The sequence below is a fragment of the Epinephelus moara genome, chromosome 14 (genome assembly GCF_006386435.1).
Source record: "Epinephelus moara isolate mb chromosome 14, YSFRI_EMoa_1.0, whole genome shotgun sequence".
NCBI lineage: Eukaryota > Metazoa > Chordata > Actinopteri > Perciformes > Serranidae > Epinephelus > Epinephelus moara.
In genome coordinates, this window is record NC_065519.1 from 11,352,354 (window position 1) to 11,374,400 (window position 22,047).

General features: G+C 38.9%; 1 protein-coding gene across 5 annotated transcripts in view; it reads left to right on the top strand.

The window, feature by feature from the left end:
* sptb (spectrin, beta, erythrocytic) overlaps positions 1-22,047 on the top strand; it is a 73,747-nt gene that overhangs the window by 17,021 nt on the left and 34,679 nt on the right. For all 5 annotated transcript variants that reach the window (XM_050061048.1, XM_050061049.1, XM_050061050.1 and 2 more), the window contains 8 exons: positions 11,793-11,944; positions 12,096-12,269; positions 15,202-15,299; positions 18,140-18,220; positions 18,383-18,498; positions 18,617-18,729; positions 18,819-19,006; positions 20,892-21,009. In XM_050061048.1, coding sequence (XP_049917005.1) covers positions 11,793-11,944; positions 12,096-12,269; positions 15,202-15,299; positions 18,140-18,220; positions 18,383-18,498; positions 18,617-18,729; positions 18,819-19,006; positions 20,892-21,009 — 1,040 coding nt within the window. The remainder of the gene's footprint in view (positions 1-11,792; positions 11,945-12,095; positions 12,270-15,201; positions 15,300-18,139; positions 18,221-18,382; positions 18,499-18,616; positions 18,730-18,818; positions 19,007-20,891; positions 21,010-22,047) is intronic.

The window sequence follows — 22,047 nt, forward strand, 5'->3', positions numbered from 1 at the left end:
GGAAATATAAGCCGGCATTCGGCTTGTGGTGCTCAAAGCGCCAACAATTACATTTGAAAAACTCAACAGCAATGTCTCTTTCCAGAAATCATGACCTTGTTTCTCAAGATAATCACAGATGTTGTTGTGAGCAGTTTCATGTGGGATTTCTCAAGATAATCACAGATGTTGTTGTGAGCAGTTTCATGTGGGAACTATTTTCTTCCTACTGAACTACACCCACCAACTGTATCCCTGCACAGAAGGAAGTGTGCATCTACTGCTACCTCACCTAGCCCCACTGAGCTAGCTAACATTACAGCTCAGACGAAGAGGAAGCCATTAATGTTTACATCTTGTGCTGTCACGAGCACGAGCCTCTCGTCCATGAGCAGATGTACGCTTCCTTCTGCATGGTTTTACAGCTGTAAGAAAATAGTTCCACATGAAACTGCTCACAACAACGTCTGTAGATTATCTTGAGTAACCAGGTATTGATTCCTGAACAGACATTCTGTTGAGTCTTTTAAATGTATTTTGTTGGCGCTTTGCTGGCACCACAAGCTGAGTGCCATCGAGGAGAGAAGACAGACAGCTCTCCAACACTCACACCAAAACAATCTAGATTAATAAATAGCACTACCGGTAAGAGGAAAAATAATTATTTTTATTTTGGGGTGGACTGTCCCTTTAGGTTTCATGTGCTCCTTTCGCATCTTCTTATAAAAGAGTATTCCACTCATTTAACACTTTACTCCTGTAAGCTTGTTGTACCCGTGTATCAAAATTGATAAAGCAGAACTAGATATATGTTTCTTCATTCCATGCGTTCTACTACTTCCTCGTCCCAACCTGGCGCCTACATTACCCATAATTCAGCTCAATTGTTGACAGTTTGGTCTGAGATTCTGGTGTGTTATGCTAGCAGTGGCTAACATAGCCTGAAGCAGAGATGAGAGGCGGGCTACAAAAGTCTAGTAAACTCACTATTTTCTGACACTACACCACCAGATTTTTGTCATTTTCAAACTTGTAGTCTTCAGCCACCACTGACGCTGACTCAAGTGACATTCCTTGAGGCAAATATATCAGGGGCATGTTCCAGCTGAAAATGGTGTGAACCGTTTTTCCTGGTTTCCTGGTTGAATTATATATTTCCTTGAAACAGTGCGCAACAGGCTTTGGGGTCCATTTTCTCTCAGTTGGTGGGTGTATCAGAGTTATTGCCCAATCAGCAGCGAGGTGTGTATAAACCTAATTCCAGCAGATCTTTACTTATTGTGTGTACATTTTTTTATTTCACTCATGCTTTGTCAATGTAAACTGAAGTTTACCCATGCCAGTAAAACCCTTTGAATTGGATTCAAACTTCCTGTATATGTAGGCACTGCGCTTGTGTAACGGGATGTCCAATGCACCACCGTTTCCATTTAAATAAACATTTTGCTACGTTTTGCTACATTTTGTACGTGCTGAACGTGGCCAACATTTCACGCACACAAAAGGCTTTATACAACTTTTTTCCACATTGGCAACAGAACTCTCAACACCTGACCTTCCTGCAGCTTCCCTTTAATCCTCTTAAGTCAAAATACTGCCATGTTTTGCCCTTTACAACATCAAGAAACTCTGACAGTCTCTAATGTGCATTAATCTGGTGTTTAGCTGCTGCAGAATGTGAGTCCATTTAGCAAAAGCTCCAACAATTCATCTTGTCTTGAGGAGGCGTGTAAACAAAGCGAACAGGGGAGGCGTTTCGTCTAAACTCCTTGACGGGCCCGTTAATAAAGTCCTGGTGTCATGGCTGCAGGACAGGTAGCACTGGCAGTGTCGTGACTCAGGCATGTAGCAGGGTGCTGTTGGACCCGCTGGCCACATCCAGTAAGAGCTGACTGTGGGAAAAAGACGGATCGGGCCGTAAACAGGGAAAATCCATCAGCATGAATAAGTCATTGGGCTCTCACTGGAGTCAAAGAGTGGATGAGAGGTTACACAGTAAAAGCATGTGAAACAGAGGAATGTTTAGTAAGACTGGTACTGATATGCAGGAAGAGGAAGGTGGGAAGTTAGAAAATGAACGTAGCACAGCAGTGACAAGACGCTGCTGCTGTCCAGTCAGTCAAAAAACTGAGTCAGGGAAGTTGGACACTGTATGCTGCACTTAAAATATTTAATTCATGTAAAAAGACTGTGACAATAGAAGCTTCTGTTGCAGCACCAGAAAGTAAAACCAGACATTAAACATACAGTAAAGTTGTGGTCGGGCCTTCGTATGCACTATTACAGCTACTTTCCTTTTTATGAAGTGTACCTAAATGTGCAATGGGCGAATATGTTGCAAAATGCTAAAGCTTGTCGAACAAAAATCTGAACTTGTATATTTAATTTTCACCTGTAAAAATACAGAAGACAATTCAGAGGTCTTCAGTAGATGACACTTCAAGTTCTGTTTCTTTGTGACTTCAGATTCAACTCACATGGGTGTGAATATTTTTTACAAGTGAAAATTTAAACATACAAGCCCAGATTTTTGTTTTTCAAGTTCCCACATCAAGTCTTTGCCTTTCGCGACATATTTACCTTCATAGCATACCAACTCTGACACAAAAACTTCCCACAACACTAGAGAAAGTTAGCTAATGCTTGTGTGCGTATTTATTTTCGTGAGGACGTATTCAGTAGGTCTTGCTTTTCTCCGTTTATTATTTTGCATCTACATAATTTAACGTTAACTACATTCATATATTGTTTACATATTTTATTTTGCTCTTTACGTTAAACTTGGAACTATTTAATATCGCATACCTTACATGCAGGTAATTAGAGTTATGATTAAGTTTGGCGGAGTGATATATATAAATATAAGATGTGAGATGCCGCTATTGTTGTTGAAGTTCAGTTGTCCTACGTTCTTTTTTGGACATTAAAGTGAATCAAGTTACACAGAGAAGCTGTCTCTGTGCTCTTACTTCACCTACGACCCTTTGATAGTTAATTCAGTAACTAGTAAGTTTATAGTGAAGACAGTAGAGAGAAACCTGCCTTACACTCATATAGATATATATATTTTGCTTTATAACTGAGACTACTGGGTGATTTTGCTGACTTTATGACACTTCTCTACATGTGTTACTGTTAAAGTTAAGTTATAACTTAACTGTTAAAGTTAAGTTATGAAAAAATACTGAATATTAAACGCACATACCTCACTGGGAGACTTATTGTGGTCTTGTTTGACTTGTTCTCAGTCAGGTTGCTCTATTTTGTGATCTTTAAAGAAACTGACACATGAGAATCTTTTGTTTAAATAGACATGAATATCCTCGTCATGAGGCTTATCCTGATTCTGATCATGTTCAGGATGGTGTTCATGTGAGCACAGAGAAATCAGGTTACACATGTTCCCTGTATACATGAAAAATGCTACTAACCCAGTTACTGATTACTGAGTCTATTTGTGTTGGCACTGTGATGATTACACAGATAAACTGACAACAGGAGATGAGAGCGGAAGGAGATATTAAACACTACATTGTATATTAACTTCCTTATGACAACTTAACTGATAATTTTTTTCTGATCTGATTGCTAACAGCTGTCTGCTCTGAGTGCCAACCATGGGCTCTTTCTCTTTCTCTTTCTCTTTCTCTTTCTCTTTCTCTTTCTCTTTCTCTTTCTCAATCACATACACACACACACACACACACTCCTTAGTAACTCACCTAAGATTATTCCTGAAAGCAGCTACGCTACTCTTGTGTCACTGTCCTCCACACTTGAGCTAGGCCGTCACTGTCACCGCGTACAGGACAGGAGACAGTTTATGAAGATTTGCAGCCTGAAGCTACACCTGTGCAGGAAGTTGGAGTCTATCAATAACCTGGATATGGTTTCTGTCAGAGTACTCCAGCTAACATATTCAGGTTTCCCATTAATAGGATAAGGTCTTATCCCGGTTTCTGAAAACTGCATGTGGTGTTTGCATGCTCAAACATATAAATGGAATGCTGCTTATTAAGATCTGAACCTCGGGATATTATGTGTTCCATGGTTATGACTGTTTGGTGTGATTTTATGGGTGCGTGTTGTTTGTGTAGTTGTATGTCTTATTTGTGGGTGAACTTCTCGAGCAGAGCTGTCTGAGGATGCAAAATGAATTTCAGTATAAACCGACAATACATTGCTATAATATTGTATCGCATCGTACCGTATTGTACCGCACCATATGGTATGGTGTGGTATTGTATCGTATTGTACCGTAATGTACTGTACTATATTGTTTTGTATCATATCATATTGTATCACATTGTGTCATATCGCATTGCATCACATCATATCATATTGTATCGTACCATACCATATCATATTGTACTGTATTGTACTGTTCTGTACTGTACATTACCATACCGTATCGTATCGTATCGTATTGCATCGTATCGTATCGTATCGTATCGTATCGTATCGTATCGTATCGTATCGTATCGTATCGTATCGTATCCTGAATTATGATCATAATTGTTTTACTCACCCTTTTTCTAAAAAAAATTTTTTTTCCCAAAGCATCCTGTCGCCCCCAGAGGACACTCTCTGTATTTCTCAGTATACCTAAGTTGTGTCTGTGGTGACTTGCCCACATTGGTGAAACATAATTGATGCATTTACATCAACCAGTCAGAGCTAAAGAAGGCAGGAAACGGGGAGAGACCCTAGCAACAGAGCCGGAGCTGGGAGTATGGCAGAAGATATGGTGTAAAACACTAGGAAGCGTTCAAGAAAAGTTCCTGGAGTGGTTTTATCAGCACTGTGTGAACTTGTTTGGCAGGTGCTTGAAAGTCCCGCACTCCAGCCTCCAGTGGATAAAGGATATTTTATATAATTTTACATCACAAAAGCAATGTGCTATATCATATGTGTGTATGCATTTATATATATATATTATCATTGTCAGGAAATTCAATTGAGAAACAACATAAATAACTAGATTGGAGTCAGCATTATGCAACAAACCCAAATAATGACACTCTGAGCAAATACCTCAATATCAATATATATAAAGCCCATAGAAGAAGAAGAATTCACAGTTTGTGTTACTGGACTCTCACTCACACACAAGACAAAGAAATGCCAGCAGATACTGAATCTCATATCACCAACTGTTAGATGTTGTATTGATTTTCTGCCCGGTTCTACAACACTGCTGCTGGAATTTTGAGGTTAAACAGAACTTAGTTTTCAGACTAGCGCTGAAGGCTCTGTTCAGCGGCGAGCGCACAAACAGTGCTGTTGTCATATCGAGCTTGTTGAACTACTCATCTGGAGACGGCCCGGCGAGATGCATGCAAGCAACCATCCTGCTTCCCTCCTCCTCCTCCTCCTCCTCCCTCTGTTGTCCCATACTTCCTAAATGGCCAGGAGCATCAATGTGCACTCCTCTCAAGGTCTTGTGATGTGAGACGATACAGGAAAAGCACATGCACGTTTCTGGGATGTGCTCGTCTTACTGCGTCCACTGTTAAACCCCTTGGGGAACAGAACCCTAAATAGTTCAGAAAGCATTTGTCACAGGTTTTACTGCACATAGAGTCGCCTTGTTGTTTTGTTGTCTCTGCTGACAGATAATGATGTGACAGTTTGTGCCAAATCAACGCTGACACTCCTGCTGGAGCTCTGAGTTATTTGCATGTTTTAATTCCCATTACTTTTTAATGCGGTGGTAATCCGTGATGACGTAGCGGAGTGGTGCGTGCTGTTGTTCTGCTGAGGGGAGCAGAAAAAGCATGATTTATTTACTGTACTCTGCTGCACCATGTGTTTTACATACAACAAACCCTGATTTCTCCTCTTTGATGGTGCTAAGAATGGAGCTGGAGCTTGTGTGGTGCTTACTAGGTCATTTTTAGACACTGTAGGTAATGTATCTTGTTCTATTTTCCTTGTTGGGTCTCTGCAGATTAAAGCCTGCACCTCAGTCACTCTCTCCATTACTTCTTGGCCGATCCGTGTTAGCCTCCATCGCCTGGCCCCCTTTTTCTCTTCCTGCTCTCCTTTTGCGCCACTCTCCTCCTCCTTCACTCTGTTTTATTGTCTCCTTCTTAACCTTTAATCCACTACCTTTAACTCCTTCTCTCTTTCCTCCCTCTTCTTCTTCTTTGGCTTGTTCTTCGCTTGCTCTCAGCCTCGGGGTCTGAATCATTTATCACACCAGTCATTAAGGATGCAGTCCTTTGCACTCCTTAGTTTGCAGTCATATTTGGGTTCAGGGATAAACAGGGCAAACTGTAGCAGGCAGACAGAGGGGAGGTCACGTGTTGCAGGATGGGACGACAGAGGGGAAAATGTCTCATCACCGGTGCTGACCTGATAAACTTTAAGGAGCTGTGTGTGTATTTACAGTGTGTATACAGTGGGTTTTTGTTTCTGCTGGGAAGCTGAGGGTGCAATCAAGGTGACTGCAGTCAGCTTGTATCGTCCTTCCTAACTCCTTGCTCCAGATAACTCTGAAATACTCTCTCAACTACATATCCACCAGGGCTGCAGCTAATGATTAGTCACTGCTAGATCGATTGTTTGGCCTACAAATGTTAGAAAATACTAAAAAATACCCAAGTTACCACAGATAGAGACAGATGATGTCCTTTAATGTTCTGTTTTTTTCTGATCAATACTCCAAGAAGACTCAGAAAACCAAAAATATTCATATTTTATAAGCAGGAACCTTTAGATTCTGTTGTCTAAATGAATGATTCACAGCTAATTTGAAATAAAACTGCAAGTTAGCTTTAGCTAGACGTCCTGAATACATTACATCTGTTGCATTACTTTTCCCCAGTGGTGAAGAGTAACTAAGTACATTAACTCAAGTACAATTTTGAGGTACTTTTTCTTTACTTGAGTATTTCCAATTTCTGTGCCTTTATACTTATACACTACATCTCAGAGGGAAATATTCCACTTTTTACTCCACTGCATGTATCTGAGAGCTTAAGTTCAATAATTAAAAATATATTTAACAAATAAATTATGATGTATTACATACTGCCAGCTGGCAGTATGTAGTATAGTAAAAACATAGGCTCCACATTTCTGGCTGCAACATTAAAGTGATGTCCACACTGAAGAAGTATTTCACTGCTGGAAAGATGGCCTTTTAATAAAATCAGGATGTTTCTGCAGTAGACAGACACAAATGCTTTTGAAATTGGTGCCACAGAACCAGAGAAAACAGAGCGAGAGGGCGCTTTTGCTCAAGAGGAAGAAAACCTACAACTACCAGAATGCACTGCGCCACACCAGACAAATAAACACTCCTGCTGGTGGGTGATGTAAAGCGAACACGATTGTTTGAGACAGTGGCAGCATCGTATTACAGGTAAACAGTAAACTAAAACACGTCTGAAAACATTTGAGGTGAGAAATATTCAAAGCAGTAACAGAGTCTATTTGAGTTTTTTTGGCCTCTGTTATCACTGTGTAGAATGGTGCCTACTTCCTGTTCACAAACCCTCAGTGTTACAGCTAAACATAGCCCTAAAATATTGTTCTAAAAACATTGTTGGAGAGAAATACACAATACAGTAACATAATCTTGATGTATATTTGCCCAGCACTGCCTAGTTTGATCGGAGTTTGGTCTGAGTTTGACAGAGAGTGGCACGGTGGCGACATGGGTAGTGGACAATACGAAAATGCAAAAGTACAGCCTATAGTTCAAGCAACAGTGCGAGAGCCAGTGAAACTCTGCCGTATGTAGTTTACCACAGTTCATTAACACATACTACCCACACTGTTTAAATACAAAGCTGGTTAAATACTGGCAATGTATCCTGTAAATGCATCGCTATTAAAATAATCTAGTATTTAGCCGTCCTGCATAATTAGCACTTTTACTTTTTGTACTTAAAGTACATTTTGAAGTTGAAGTTTTGTTAACATAAATAATTGATGAAGTAATTAACAACTAACAAAATTTGTCAAGTTTCTATTTAAGATGAAATGGTTATTTATTTTATTTATTTATTTATATGATTGTTATTATTATGACATTTACCTTAATGATATTGCGAGGCCCTTGAGTCATCTACAAACTAAACATATTGGTTAATCCATAAGAGGATGCGAGTTTTCCAAAGCTTTTGTTCAATACGTTGGAATGAAACCTTAAAGAAATATTTTAAAAGCTAATGTAACTGTAAAATGTCCTGCTCAGTTAATGTATATATCTTGGTAACAATTCTTGTTTTGTTTTATATTCTGATCTTCACATGTAATAAGAGAAGGTTTAAAATTACACAGGGCATTTCATATGCTTAACTAGATGCAGATACGACCCCCAGTCACAAGCACACACCCCCTCACAGCGCCCCCGCTCCCATTCACACTGAGTGTGTCCACAAACAAAATAAACAAGAGTGTAGTACATTGGGTCATGCCGACATATGGTCCCATCAAAATTGGTTTTATTTTTGCTGCTGAGTAGGAGGCACATCTGCCGCGCGCTGAGATATGATTTTAAGTGTGAGCCCGGCAAGATGTGTCACCATGTGGGCAGCGCTCATCCTCCCAAAAACCTGTCCAAGTCTGACGCTCGTACTCTCTGCCTCTCTCCGCCCTGTCAGCCCTGAGTTTTCAGGCAAAATTGCAGTCGAGGAATTTCGGTATAAATACTGTACACCTACGCTTAACTATGCAGAGGACTTTGTGTTTACTTTTCGTGCATGTGTGTGATGTTATTATGCAGCACCACTTCTCTATCTGCACTCCAACGAGGAACAGGAGACGTAGATGGTTAAAATAAAGCTTTTCCTCAGGGAGCACCCTCCTGTGATGGCGTGCATCACAATTGCAGTGGGCCTGTTTACAAAAATACTGAAGTCACATCAGCACTACTAACTAATGAATTATGGATTATTTACAGATTAAAGGGTGACTTTGGTATTTTTTTTAACCTTGACCCAATTGCTCCATGTTTTTGTGTCTAAATTTGGAACAACAGTTTTTGAATTTCGGTCCAGCACTGAGTGAGAGCACTGCAGCTGGCAGCTGTGACACAGGCTGCAATGTAACCGTTTGGGGCATTTGGGCTCCTTAATTCACCCAGTTTTGCCACTGACAGGCTCAGATTGCTACTCTAAATGTCTGACAACATTATGGAAATGATCCCTACAGAGATACACCTTCAGTTTAATGAAATCATCATCAAACCCACCAGACTCCATTTAAATAAACAGTGATTTTATCTAATTATCTTTATTTTAAACACATGTCACTCCAAGTCAACAGAAACAAAATAAATCTCACACAAACTGCCTTGGTTCATCTTCCTATTGTTCCAATAATCCTTAACTCTTTATTGGTTGAAATAAACCCTTAATTCACCCAGTTTGACGTGAAAATATGCTGACTCTATACAGGCTAAAATGTTTTTTTAAATGGAGTCTGGTTGGTTTGGCCACAGCAATTTCATGGCTGTTTCTGGTTAAACAAAAGGAACTTTCTCTATAACAAAAAGGTCTATCTCTGTAGGGATTATTATTATTTTTTTAAAGATATTTTTGGGGCTTTTTGGCCTTTAATGGATGGGACAGATAAGCATGAAGGGGGGAGAGAGAGGGGGAGCGACACGCAGCAAAGGGCCACAGGCTGGAGTTGAACCCGGGCCGCGGTGGCAACGCAACCCTGCACATGGGGCGCTGGCTCCACCACCAAGCCACCGGCGCCCCGCTCTATAGGGATTATTATTATAACAATCTGAGCCTGTCTGTGGTAAAAAAAGTTCTTTTAGTGGACGTAAATTGACGGTGTGCACATATGTTGCTTGCTTGCACAATGTTTGCTTTGCAGCCTGTATCACAGCTGCCAGGGCCAGCGGTCTCACTTAATACTGGACCAGTTTAGAAAAATGATATTCCCATTTGTCACATAGACCCAAAAACATGGAAGAACAAAGTCAAGGTTAAAAAGAATACGTAGCAGATAAACAGCTATCCAGCAATTTATAAAGTAGTTAAATTAACTCTACCAAATTGGGCAAATTGGCTTGATTTCTTACAAACAAACAAACAAATAAGGAAAGTTAAAAATAAACAAACAAGGAAATAACCTGGAAAGATTAAATTAATTATTAATAATTCTGTGACATAGTTTTAAAATAATAATAATTATATATCATTATAACAAAAACAATAAATATACTGTAATTTGTCCTAGCTTCTTTCTTTTTTCTCTGTTTTTTTTTAAATTTGTGGGCATTTTTTCACATGTTTTGAAAGAAATCACATTGGTTTCAAGGGGTTAATGCATCTCTAATTGTAATCCAGTGATACAATACTATATTAGTCTGAAATAGGCCATTCTGCATAATGAGAACCTTTACTTTTGGTAACTTTTGATACTAATACTGTTGTATTTTTGTATCTTTTGTACTTTCTTTTACTTGTGACAGAATATTTTTATCCCTGTGTTATTGCTATTTGACTGCAGTAAGCCATCTGAAAACTTCTTCCACTACTGTCAGTGGTCATGTTGAACATTTCCGTTGTGTATCGCAAAAACAGGAGTGACCAATAATGAGTCCTCCTGCTCTAGTAACTGAACAGAAGGTAAAAACTTACAGCATTTTAACAACATTTTACTGACTGACATACTGCTCTAATTCCAATAAATAAGATGAACTGTACAAATATACAGTGGGAATTATGTGGCTAGTGTGGCCTAATTTTTTAACGTGTCCCCATTGGACATTAAGTGTTAACAGTGAGGCTGTCTGTGGCAGCACTGTGATGAGGCTGACTATTTAATTTACTTTAATTCACGTTTTGCTTATAGACACTGGTAGATTACTGAACAAGTGTTTAGGGCACTCGTTTAGGGGCCCTATAGGTCAGTGGTTCCCAACTGGTGGGTCGCGGTCCAAAAGTGGGTCACTGGTTCATTCTGAATGGGCCGCAAGTGACTCCCAAATGTGTCAAGTTTGTAAAAAACACACTTTATTTTAGAGTACATTGAATTTCCACCACAAAGCTTTTATCTTGACGTGCCATTTCGTGCTGTAGATTGAGTGACTAATGGTGAGTTACTTGATAGAGACAGAAAACTAGCTTGACGACATGGCCAAACACAAGTATGTCGCTTAATCAGAACAATAGAAGAACATTTCAGAAAATAGAACTCGTCCATCATGTGTCCTTTGATGGATTCCTTTCATATCTTATTATACTTAGTATATTGCTCTGTAGTGTTTTCTATAATATGTGTGCAGAGGAGTGTCAGTGTGTGTCTGCTGTGGCGAGAGCCTTTGGACAGGAGTCAGACAGCCTCTTCATCTCCTGCATGAACTGAATACTTCTGGTTCACCTGCAGAATATCAGGCTGTCACATCAGTCTCCTGTCTGTGCCGAGGGCCCCTCTGTCTCATAATAGCTCCATGGTTATGGAAATCATCTTTCTTGGAGGCAGAGCCGATGTGAAGTTAGAAATACTATTATTTGGTAGATTAAATTAGTGGAGCCAAAGCGTCATTTTTTACAGTAAGTGCATGTTTTTGCCGCAGATAAAACTCACTAGCTAATATAGATAACTGGGTGTGTCCGGGCTCTACTTTCTCAGTAAGTGCACAGCTTAACTCTGCACAGAGGATTAATTTAACCAGTAAGATTTCCCTGTTTCCAGAGCAGACTCGACTTCATCTATCTGAAGAGCCCTTGAGCAGGACGAGTTAATCCCCACCAGCTCCAGTGGTGCTGTTCTGTAGATGTGAAGTTATTTCATTATTCATGGAGCTCATGTTCTTTCTTTTAACTTTGTGCTCCCATCAGATGAGCGTGAGGCGGTTCAGAAGAAGACCTTCACTAAATGGGTCAACTCGATCTTGTCCCGGGTTGGCTGTCGCATCTCTGACCTCTACCTGGACCTGCGGGACGGACGCATGCTCATTAAACTGCTGGAGGTGCTGTCCGGCGAACGACTGGTAGGAAGCTCCCTTGTCAAATCTTACATTTTATATTTTTCTCTGCTTTTTTTACTCTTTGTATTATGCCTCTCCCTCTCTTGTGGTCTGTCTTACCTTTATCATTCTTCCTTTTCAATGTTTTGCCTTTCTTTCTTATATCTGCCTTCAGCCAAAACCCACTAAGGGCCGAATGCGTATCCACTGTTTGGAAAATGTGGACAAGGCACTGCAGTTCCTCAAAGAGCAGAGGGTCCACCTGGAGAACATGGGCTCCCATGACATCGTTGACGGCAACCATCGCCTCATCCTCGGCCTTATCTGGACCATCATCCTTCGCTTCCAGGTAAACTAAGACCTTGGCTAAAGCAAAAACTCAAATTTAACATTATTACCTTATTTTATTTGCTGATTTCAATCACTTGTCACTCGTCTTTTTACATAATTTATCGACCCAATCCCAAGAAAAAAATTGGCGTTGTATATGTCTGCAAACCACATATGTTACATTTGTACGTTATTATGTAGTGAATATGTTGAAATTTTAAGTTTCTTTAGGTCTCAGAAACACTGCAGTTAACATCTTGTTAGGTTTAGGCACAAAAATCACTTACTTATGGTTAGAAAAAGATGATGTTTTGGCTTAAAATACAGTTTTGTTGGCACAATCCCCACTGGAAATACAGTAATATCTCTGTAAAAAACAACCGCTTATGCTACATTATCTCAGCCAGAAATGCATTTTTTGTGGCATAATACCCAGTGGAAAAACAGCAAAGAGACGCTTAAATACCCTCACATTTGGTGGCTAAAACGCCGCTGGAAACACAACGATGACTTGCTAGAACTCAACTGATTTTGTTGTTTGTTTGTCTTGAATAGTAGGCTGCAGTGTCCACCTCCTGATGCCACTTAAGAAATGCTGAAATGATACACATGAAGCGTACAAATGTAACATATCTTAAAATACCCAGTTTTGGTGGCACAGTCCCCGCTAGAAATGCTGTGTATGTGATGTATCTGTAAAAAACAACCGCTTTTCATGGCACTATCCCGGCAGATAATGCAGAGATGTCTCGCTAAGAAACACCCACTTTATGCTGCATTATCTCAGCCAAAAATGCAGTGACGTCTCAGTAAAAAACAACCAGTTTTAGTGGCTCTATACCTGGTGGAAAGTCATTGAAGGGTCATTATAATACCCTCATGTTTGGTGGCAAAAACGCCGCTGGAAACGCAGCTTGCTAGAATACAACCAATTTTGTTGTTCGGTGGTCTCGTATAGTAGGCTGCAGTTTCCACCTCCCAATGACAAAATCAACTCATATGCTATGCCACTTTAGAAACGTTAATATGACGCATATGAAAGGTACAAATGTAATGCATCTGTGGTTTGCAGAACTGACAATGCCAACATTTCCTTCTGCCGACTGTGCTGCAGTTGTATAAAAAGTTACCATCAAAGCCTGACGATGTTTAAAATACAACTTGTGTAATGCTGAGTACTATTCACCATTAACTATTCAGTGTATTACTCATAATTCAGGTCATGTGTAAATGTAAAAGCACAAGAACAGCTTCCTTAGTGTATCTTAGTCTACTTTAATGACTGCCCCATAACACTGGATAATTAAATATTCAGTACATCACTTCACTCTCCCTGTTAGAGACCGTGTGAGACGTGTTTTGCAGTTCTCATCAAAACACAAAAATGATGTTCCTCATTACAACAAGATATGACTTATTGATCCCGAGAGGGGAAATTCATGTTACAGCAATATGAGAAACAGGCTGAAGAGGTAGGAAACAGATCTGAAAATCCAAATAATAATGATGATAGACAGTACAATACTTACGTGTGCAGAAGTAAAAAGTCTAGTGCAACTCTGTAGCGTTATTAAAGTAGAAATGTGACTTCTTAAGAGTCACACTGAGATATTGTTTGTATTATACATAAATGTATATGTTGTGGTATATAGATATAAAAGTAAAAGTAAAATACATGAAATATACACTCACTGGCCACTTTATTAGGCACACCTGTACACCACAGTATGTAGGGTATATTGCACCCTAAATGTACAATATAGCATACTCCACAAAATAAAATATGTGATAGAATATATAGCAACAGATACTGTACTCTAGTCTGTATTCACTCCTCATAATAAGTTAATAATAGTCACCAACAGCCAATAAAGATAAATATAAAGAGTTATTCTGCACAGTAAACCACATTATATAAATGTTTTATTAAATATGTATCACAATCTCCACATAGTATGATGAGCTGGTCACATGTGCAGCCCGACTACAGCTCAAACATGACTCTATTATATACAATTATGCTACCATAAATTAATATATGAATAAAATCAGAGTACATTAATGCTTGTTTTTATTTGCATTTGAATGTAACCACAGTCTACAACCTGCTGTGTCTGACAGAGAACTCTCTGATTAATTGATTAGCTGTATTTGGGTGTGTACGCATGCAGCACAGAAACAGTTTCAGCCGGCAGCCTTGGGATGTTTTTGACTTTTTCTTTTTCCTGGAATGAGATGCCTTCAGGTGGCAGAGCCATTATTATCTGCTGTAAGAAGCACTCCACAACATCAGAACATGTCTGTTTGACTCGTTTTATCTTTTCGGAGGGGGGCATATATTTATTTTTAATTTGACAGCAACACTGTTATTTTTAGACACGTTAGTTCAAACAATATGGCCTCCTGCATTATTCAGACTTTCAAACCAAAGAGAAAAAAAAAAAGAAACAGGAAAAGAAAAAGAGTTGACTTGGTCCTGTCGTTTTTTTTTTCAGTCTGCACAAACCAAGGAGAACCAAAGCTGGCTAAATTTAGCCCTCTCTCAGGGCCTGTCTCTCAGATCACATCACTGCTCTAATTACTGGCCCACTGTGTGGGAATATAAGAACTTCAATAATTACCACCCCTCCTTCTATCAACTGGACCCTCGGTTTAGACGTGTGAGAATCCAGTCGGCTGATAACATCGATGATATATCACTTGAGATGTTGTTGAACACAAATAAAAACCTCCTCGTATTTCTGTAAGCTGTGATAAATGATGTATATCAAAGGAGTATTTGTGCCACTTTGCCAAAATGTTTCCCTGCTGCTGCGCCCTGTTAGCGACATGTTACTATCAGTTAAGTTTCTGTTCTCTGCTGTGAATTGTTCCTGTTTGATTGCAAACCTCACAGTCATTAGTTACGTTTCATTATTTATCATCCAGCTGCGCTTGTTGTTTTTAATCAGATCCAGGACATTATTGTGGAAACGGGCCAGGAGGACCAGAAGGAGACGCGCTCGGCCAAGGACGCTCTTCTTCTGTGGTGTCAGATGAAAACGGCAGGGTAAGTGGGATGTGTGACCTTTAGCATCACCAAGCTGTTGTGAATATCCTTTGGGAATCCACGTCTGTGCACAGCTGTAAATCTGTTGTGTTCAAAGATATTTTTGTGCAGGGTGTCTAGGTGTTAGACACTTAAATTTAATGTGTTTTTAAGACCTTTTTAAGACATTTTTTAACCAAATTTAAGACAGATTTTCATCTTCCTTCTCTTATGCAAGCATTGTAGTAAGTACAAAGGTAAGTTGTACAAATATGATACTGTGCAGAACAGAAGTAGGTTTTATGTAGGGATATGGTTATTAGTGTCATTTAGGTTAATCTAAATTTCCATTTTAATCTAAAACAGGTAAGTGCAACTATAAAGTATTAGGTTCAGTGATAGGTTGGAAGATTTGTAACATCAGAAATGTGAATTCTGACAAAAAGAAATTTAAAGATTAATAAATGAAATTAGATAAAATGTTTATGGCAATGAACCATTTCTTGATCACATCACACAGCGGAGAGGACCCTCATGACACCTCAGTGTTCTGACTGTTTATTTCTTTGTAATCTCTTAAATATAATGTGATTGCAGTCGCAGATGGCCACAGAATTTTTTGTTATAGAGTACAGACTTTCCTTTTTTTTTTCCCCCCTTCTTTTCCTAGCCTGCTTTGGGCAAGAGGGGTGGGAAGAAAGGGGTAATAGTACAGGTTGTTATTTACCTTGATGTTCTGTTTTGCATATCTGAAAATGAATAAATAAAGTTTTTTTTTTTGTTTTTTTTTAAATGTTTATGGCAATGATGAGCTCAAACATTCAAATTTAAGACTATTTGTTGACATTTAGGGCTCCATATTCACAAAAATATATTTAAGACATTTTAAGACTGTTAAGGACCCAAATTCAAAACCACCTTTCAAAAACATATTATTAAACATTTTTAATAGGCTATTTGATTTTATGTCCTTTGCTATTAAACACTTGAATTGTTTTAGTTTTCTAGCTTCTTGTTTACATATTTAATTTGTTATGTAAAGGATCTTTGAGCATCTTGGAAATTGTTAAAAATAAAATGAGTGACTTTTTAAAATTTTTATTATTCCAGATTTTACATCGGGTATTTAGTAGTATGACAGCCCCAATCACCATTATTTTCAATTCTACCATAGTGTATAATTAAAAAAAAAAGTGAAGCACTGTTTAGTTTTTACTTTGATTTGAAGAGGTAATTTTATTTTAATGTTTTTCAACCCTTTATACAATATATTTAACCATTAAACCATAAATGAAGATCTTCTAGAAATACTTTGGTATTTTGGAGAGTACAATTCACTTATTTCCACTTTGTTGAATATAAGTTACTGTTAGGAGACTGTTAGCTTAGCTTAGCTTGCTAACTGCTGCTTAACTGCTGGAAACAGGGGGAAACAGCTAGCCTGGCCCTGTCCAATGGTATTAATCTGCTCATCTCACACTCAGCAAGAAACATGTAAGTGTAATTCTTGAAATTTAAATCATTTATTTAATTAGATAGCTTTACAAATGCGTTAGCGAATTTTGTCACCTTTGTACAGACTCAGGCTAGCTGTTACATCCAGTTCGCTTATGCGAAGTTAAGCTAACTAGCTGCTTTCTGTAGCTTCATATTTAGCATACAGAAAAGAGAGTGGTATCAATTTGCTCATCTCACACTCAGCAAGAAACAAATACTCATATTTGTCAAAATTTCAAAGTAGTTTTTTAATGAGTGAGCTTAATAGGAGCTGGTAGGGGGAAATTCTTACCCCTACCAGACTCAGGCTAGCTAGCATGTCCTGTTTCTAGTCTTTAAGCTAAGCTAAGCTAACTGGCTGCTGGTTGTGGCTTCATATTTATCATATAGACATGACAGTGGCATTAATTTTCTTATCTAACTCTCTACAAGAAAGCGAATGACCATTTTCCAAAATGTCCAAGTATTTCTTTTCATTAGTGAGGTTTAGGAAAACTCGGGGTAGCTGGTTTATTCAGTTTCCTTATGCTAAGGAAAGCTAACTGGCTGCTGTCTGTAGCTTTATACTTATCAAACAGACATAAGAGTGGTATCAATTTATTCGTTTCACGCTCAGAAGCATATAGGTGTATTTCTTCTTCTTTATAGGTGCAGGTAGGTGAATTTTGTAACCTTTGGACAGAGTCAGGCTAGCTCTTTCAACCTGTTACCAGTATATATGCTAAGCTAAGCTAACTGGCTGCTTTCTGTGGCTTGATATACTGTATAGAAATGAGTGTAGTTTCAAATTACCCATCTCACACTAAGTAAGACACAAATAAGCATATTTGTAAGTATAGTTCTTTAATTAGTGAGCTTTAGTGGTGCTGGTAGGGGAAAAAAGTTAACGTTGGACAGACTCAAACTAACTGTCATCCTGTCTACAGTCTTTACGATAAGCTAAGCTAACTGGCTGCTGTCTGTAGCTTTATACATACCAAACAGACATAAGAGTGGTATCAATTTACTGATCTCACACTCAGAATAATAAGAGGGTGAATAAGAGAATTTCCCAAAAGGTTTAACTGTGTTTTAAGGTTAAAGGCCTTCATTTTAAGGTTAAATTCTATCATATTTCAGAATAGGCCTACTTGTCTCTTAATTTCCTTCCTCTTAGGATTCTTGAATAAATGTTATGATCTCTTGAGCAAATCACAAAATACCACTGGTCTGAGTCTGCTCAGGCGTTATGCCACACAAATATGTGGTTCATAATTACACGCGTGGAGAAGCAGAACAGATCCCAGACGTTGATTTAAAACAGGAGCTTCTCAGCTATGTCCCTTATGTTCAGTCAATGACGTCCCCTGGCTGTTGTTTTGCAGATATCCCAACGTCAACATCAAAAACTTCACCACCAGCTGGAAAGACGGCATGGCCTTCAACGCGCTCATACACAAACACCGGTAAGGAGAGATGAATGGCCAAATCCACTCTCACCAGCTCTGAAATGTAAACACGCAGGAAGCCCGTCTGCTCAGTGTCTCTCCTGTTCATTCTGCTTCATCTCTTTCACTGTCTCATTTTCCTCTTTTGCTTTTCTTACTCTCTCCATCTTACTCTCTCAGGCCAGATCTGGTGGACTATGGCAATCTGAAAAGGTCCAACCCAACCCATAACCTCCAGAGCGCCTTCAACGTAGCAGAGCAGCAGCTTGGCGTGACCAAACTGTTAGACCCTGAAGGTGAGTGACTGACGGAGGCTGAGCCTTCATGTAGAACTAAATGTTTATGAGCTTTAAGCCTCAGGACCAGAGATGGTCTCTGGCTTGGCTGTGACTTGTCTGCCGTTTTGTTTTGTAGATGTGTTCACAGAGAACCCAGATGAGAAGTCCATCATCACGTACGTCGTCGCATTTTACCACTACTTCTCGAAGATGAAGCAGCTCGCCGTCGAAGGCAAGAGAGTTGGAAAGGTGAGATGGAAAGATGACGCACACGTATGACGAATTTGTTAACAACTTTGATCCTGTGTCCCTGATTGTCTTTGACCTCCATTTTTCAGGTTCTGGATCACGCCATCGAGACGGAGAAGATGATCGATAAGTATGAGACGCTGGCGTCAGACCTGCTGACGTGGATTGAGCAGACCATCATCGTGCTGAACAACAGGAAACTTGCCAACTCTCTGACTGGAGTTCAGCAGCAGCTTCAGGCCTTCAACACCTACCGCACTGTCGAGAAGCCGCCCAAGTAAGTCGAGCCAAGACACCTTCACATTACATTACCGATGTTCTGTTTCTATTTTAATGTTCTCTTTGTCCACTGTTTTTTGACTCACCTTAACAATGATTCATATTCATAAAATATCAGTTATAAAACAGAAACAAAATTTAACACCTATTTTTGGCACATCATCTGAGCAACTGGATTAAGGCTTTCTGTGAAACCTAAAATATACTTTTTTACTTTTAATTTTTTTCTTGTTGGCCATGTAACATCATCAATCATCATCATCAATTATTTTGTGTGATGTTGTGATGCTGTTTTTAGTTGGGATCTTTCAGCCAAATTTAAACCAATTTATAGAAAAACACTTTGAAAAAAAGGTATTCGCACATTCAACTGTCTCAGATGTAGGTGCGTTGGAAAATATACCTTGAATCTTTGAACAGAAAATCCCGCACACTGCTCTTGTTTAGCTCTTGTTTAGGCATAATGTTTTTGGATTGTCCGCCGTCTGAATTGGACAATTCCTGGGAACGTTTTTTAAAAAGGCCTTGGGGGAATTTCCTTAAATTTGGCACAAACGTCCACTTGGAGTCGCAGATGGACTAATCAGATTTTGACAGTCAAAGGTCAAGGTCATTGTGACCTCATGTCCATCCCATTGTTGGAAATGTGACATCTCAAGAACACTTTGCACAAACATCCACTTGGACTTGAAGTTGAACTATTAAGATTTTGGCGGTCAAAGGTCAAGGTCACTGTGACCTCACAAAATACATTTTCAGCCATAACTCAAGAATTCATACTCTAACTGTGACAAAATGTAATGTTAAAGTAATGACATTTTATATCCAAATGTCAGCTTCACTGTGACATCATAACATTCTGCAAAAACACTTTTCTTGCCGTTATTCAGCGTCAGGAACGAAAAGGGGAGACATTTGGTTGGATATGTAATTAGTGACGCTAATCTTGGGTGCCCACCCTTAAACTGTGCTGATTTTAAAGATCTTTTGTGCTGCTGGGGTGAAGATGTGCTTGAAGCATCCATGTCTTAGAACTTGTATCTTCTTTGCAGCAGCATTCATATTTGAAGTATTGTCAACTGTCATGGCTACGTGTAAGTTGACAGACATGGATGTAAACTGCAACTGTAACTTGACTGGTTGGCGGAAGCAAATAACCGTGGGGCATTAATTCTAATGTTCACATTATTTGTCATTTCCGTATTCACTATATTTCCCTCTTCCACATTTGCCTACTTTTGCATTTTGACTTTTCCAAACAGGTCACTTTGACTGATTTGTCATCTGTACACCAAGAAACAGGAAATCCAATTTTAGAGCCGTTGTTCATCAAACTTTCAGTATAATCACATATAAGTGAGCACAATTAATGTGCATGTAGACAAATGGAAAAATGAATACATCAATAATAATAACATTACTAAGACATTAGACAGAAGATAGATAACCCAGGGAAAAAAGACTCTAATCATTATTGTCCTCATTAAAAAAAACCATTATGAGTAGAGACTCAATTATAGCAAATTGGTTGATCAGCAAACACTGATCTTCAAATAAAATGCTCAAATATAGACACAACTGTGCACAGTCTACTTACTGAACTGTATCTGTGTGTGGAGATGGATGTGGTTTACACTTCAGTGTGGGCGTCACTCAGGTCTTGTAAAAGTAGAAAGCTCTTCCACATAGGTAAAAAAAGGTTGCCATTGGAGAAGGATATCTTTAAACCACAGAGTGGGATTGAGCAACATCGTCACAAATGCTTAAAATTTTCAAGAGTGGTTTAAAGTTCTCTCTGAAGAGGGGAGGATGTCAAGCAATGCCAGAAAAACTGCTGTAAAAATACAGTTTAATTGTATCTTTTTGTGTTTGTTTTCTTCCAGGTTTCAGGAGAAGGGGAACCTTGAGGTGCTGCTGTTCACCATTCAGAGTCGTATGAGAGCCAACAACCAGAGGGTCTACACACCTAAAGAGGGAGCTCTGGTTGCTGATATCAACAGGGTGAGAGGGATCAGGATGTCTTATTCTTATCAGTTCATCTTAAGGGGGGAAAGGGGAAAGAAAAAATTAATTACAGGATTGTGTTAGTGCAATACAATTGCAAAACAAGTTTAAGTAAACGTAATATTGATGTACAAATTTTGACAACAATTAACAAAGAAAAAAAACTTTGACAGATTTGAATACTGCAGAGGGTCACTTACAGCATATCCCCGAGTACTTCCAGCATGTGGATTAAGTCTGTCCTCTCCAGATAACACATGAAGGGACCCAAGAGGTTGTGAAAGAGTGATTGATTACCCCTGATAGCATATGCATTTTTTTGTCTGCAAGGGCAGAGTTGTTGATAGTTCAGAAGTCCATTTATCCATACTACCGGCCTTCTTCCATAAAAGAGCAATCACTCTTTTAGCCAATAACAGGCCCCTTTTTTCATTCCTACTTGAAAATAACTAATCAATGATCAAATATCTAACCAATTACTTGACTCATCACTTCAGCTGTCATTTTATTAAAGAAAATATTTGGCTTTTTTCATATGATGATCATCTCTCTTTTGACCAAAATGTAAACATCTGTGGTTTGAAGCTGAAGCACACAGCTCAGTTTTAATGGCCCAAATTAATTCATTTAGCAGAGCACAATGCCGAGGCAACAATTAAATCACAAATAAATTGAATTATACTGGTAATACTATATTGCAAGTCTGTGAACTGCACAGTGAAAGCCATCTCTTGAAGAAGATAGAGGTCTGACATCACTGCAGACGAATGAATTTTTAGAATCAATATTGATTTAAATCATACAACAAGCAAAAAATGTCAAACGAAAGTGAGAATTTGCAGCTTTTCTGTGTTTTAAATCATTTTAAACTTTATATCTGCGACTATAAGTTGGGCAAATCAAGACATTTAAAGACAGCACATCGGGGTCTCTGAAGCTGTGGTGGGCATCTTTCACAATTTGTCCTTGATAATACTGACAACTACATATGTATCAGGAGTTGTTCTGTTGCTGTCCTTGACCTGTTCCTCTTCG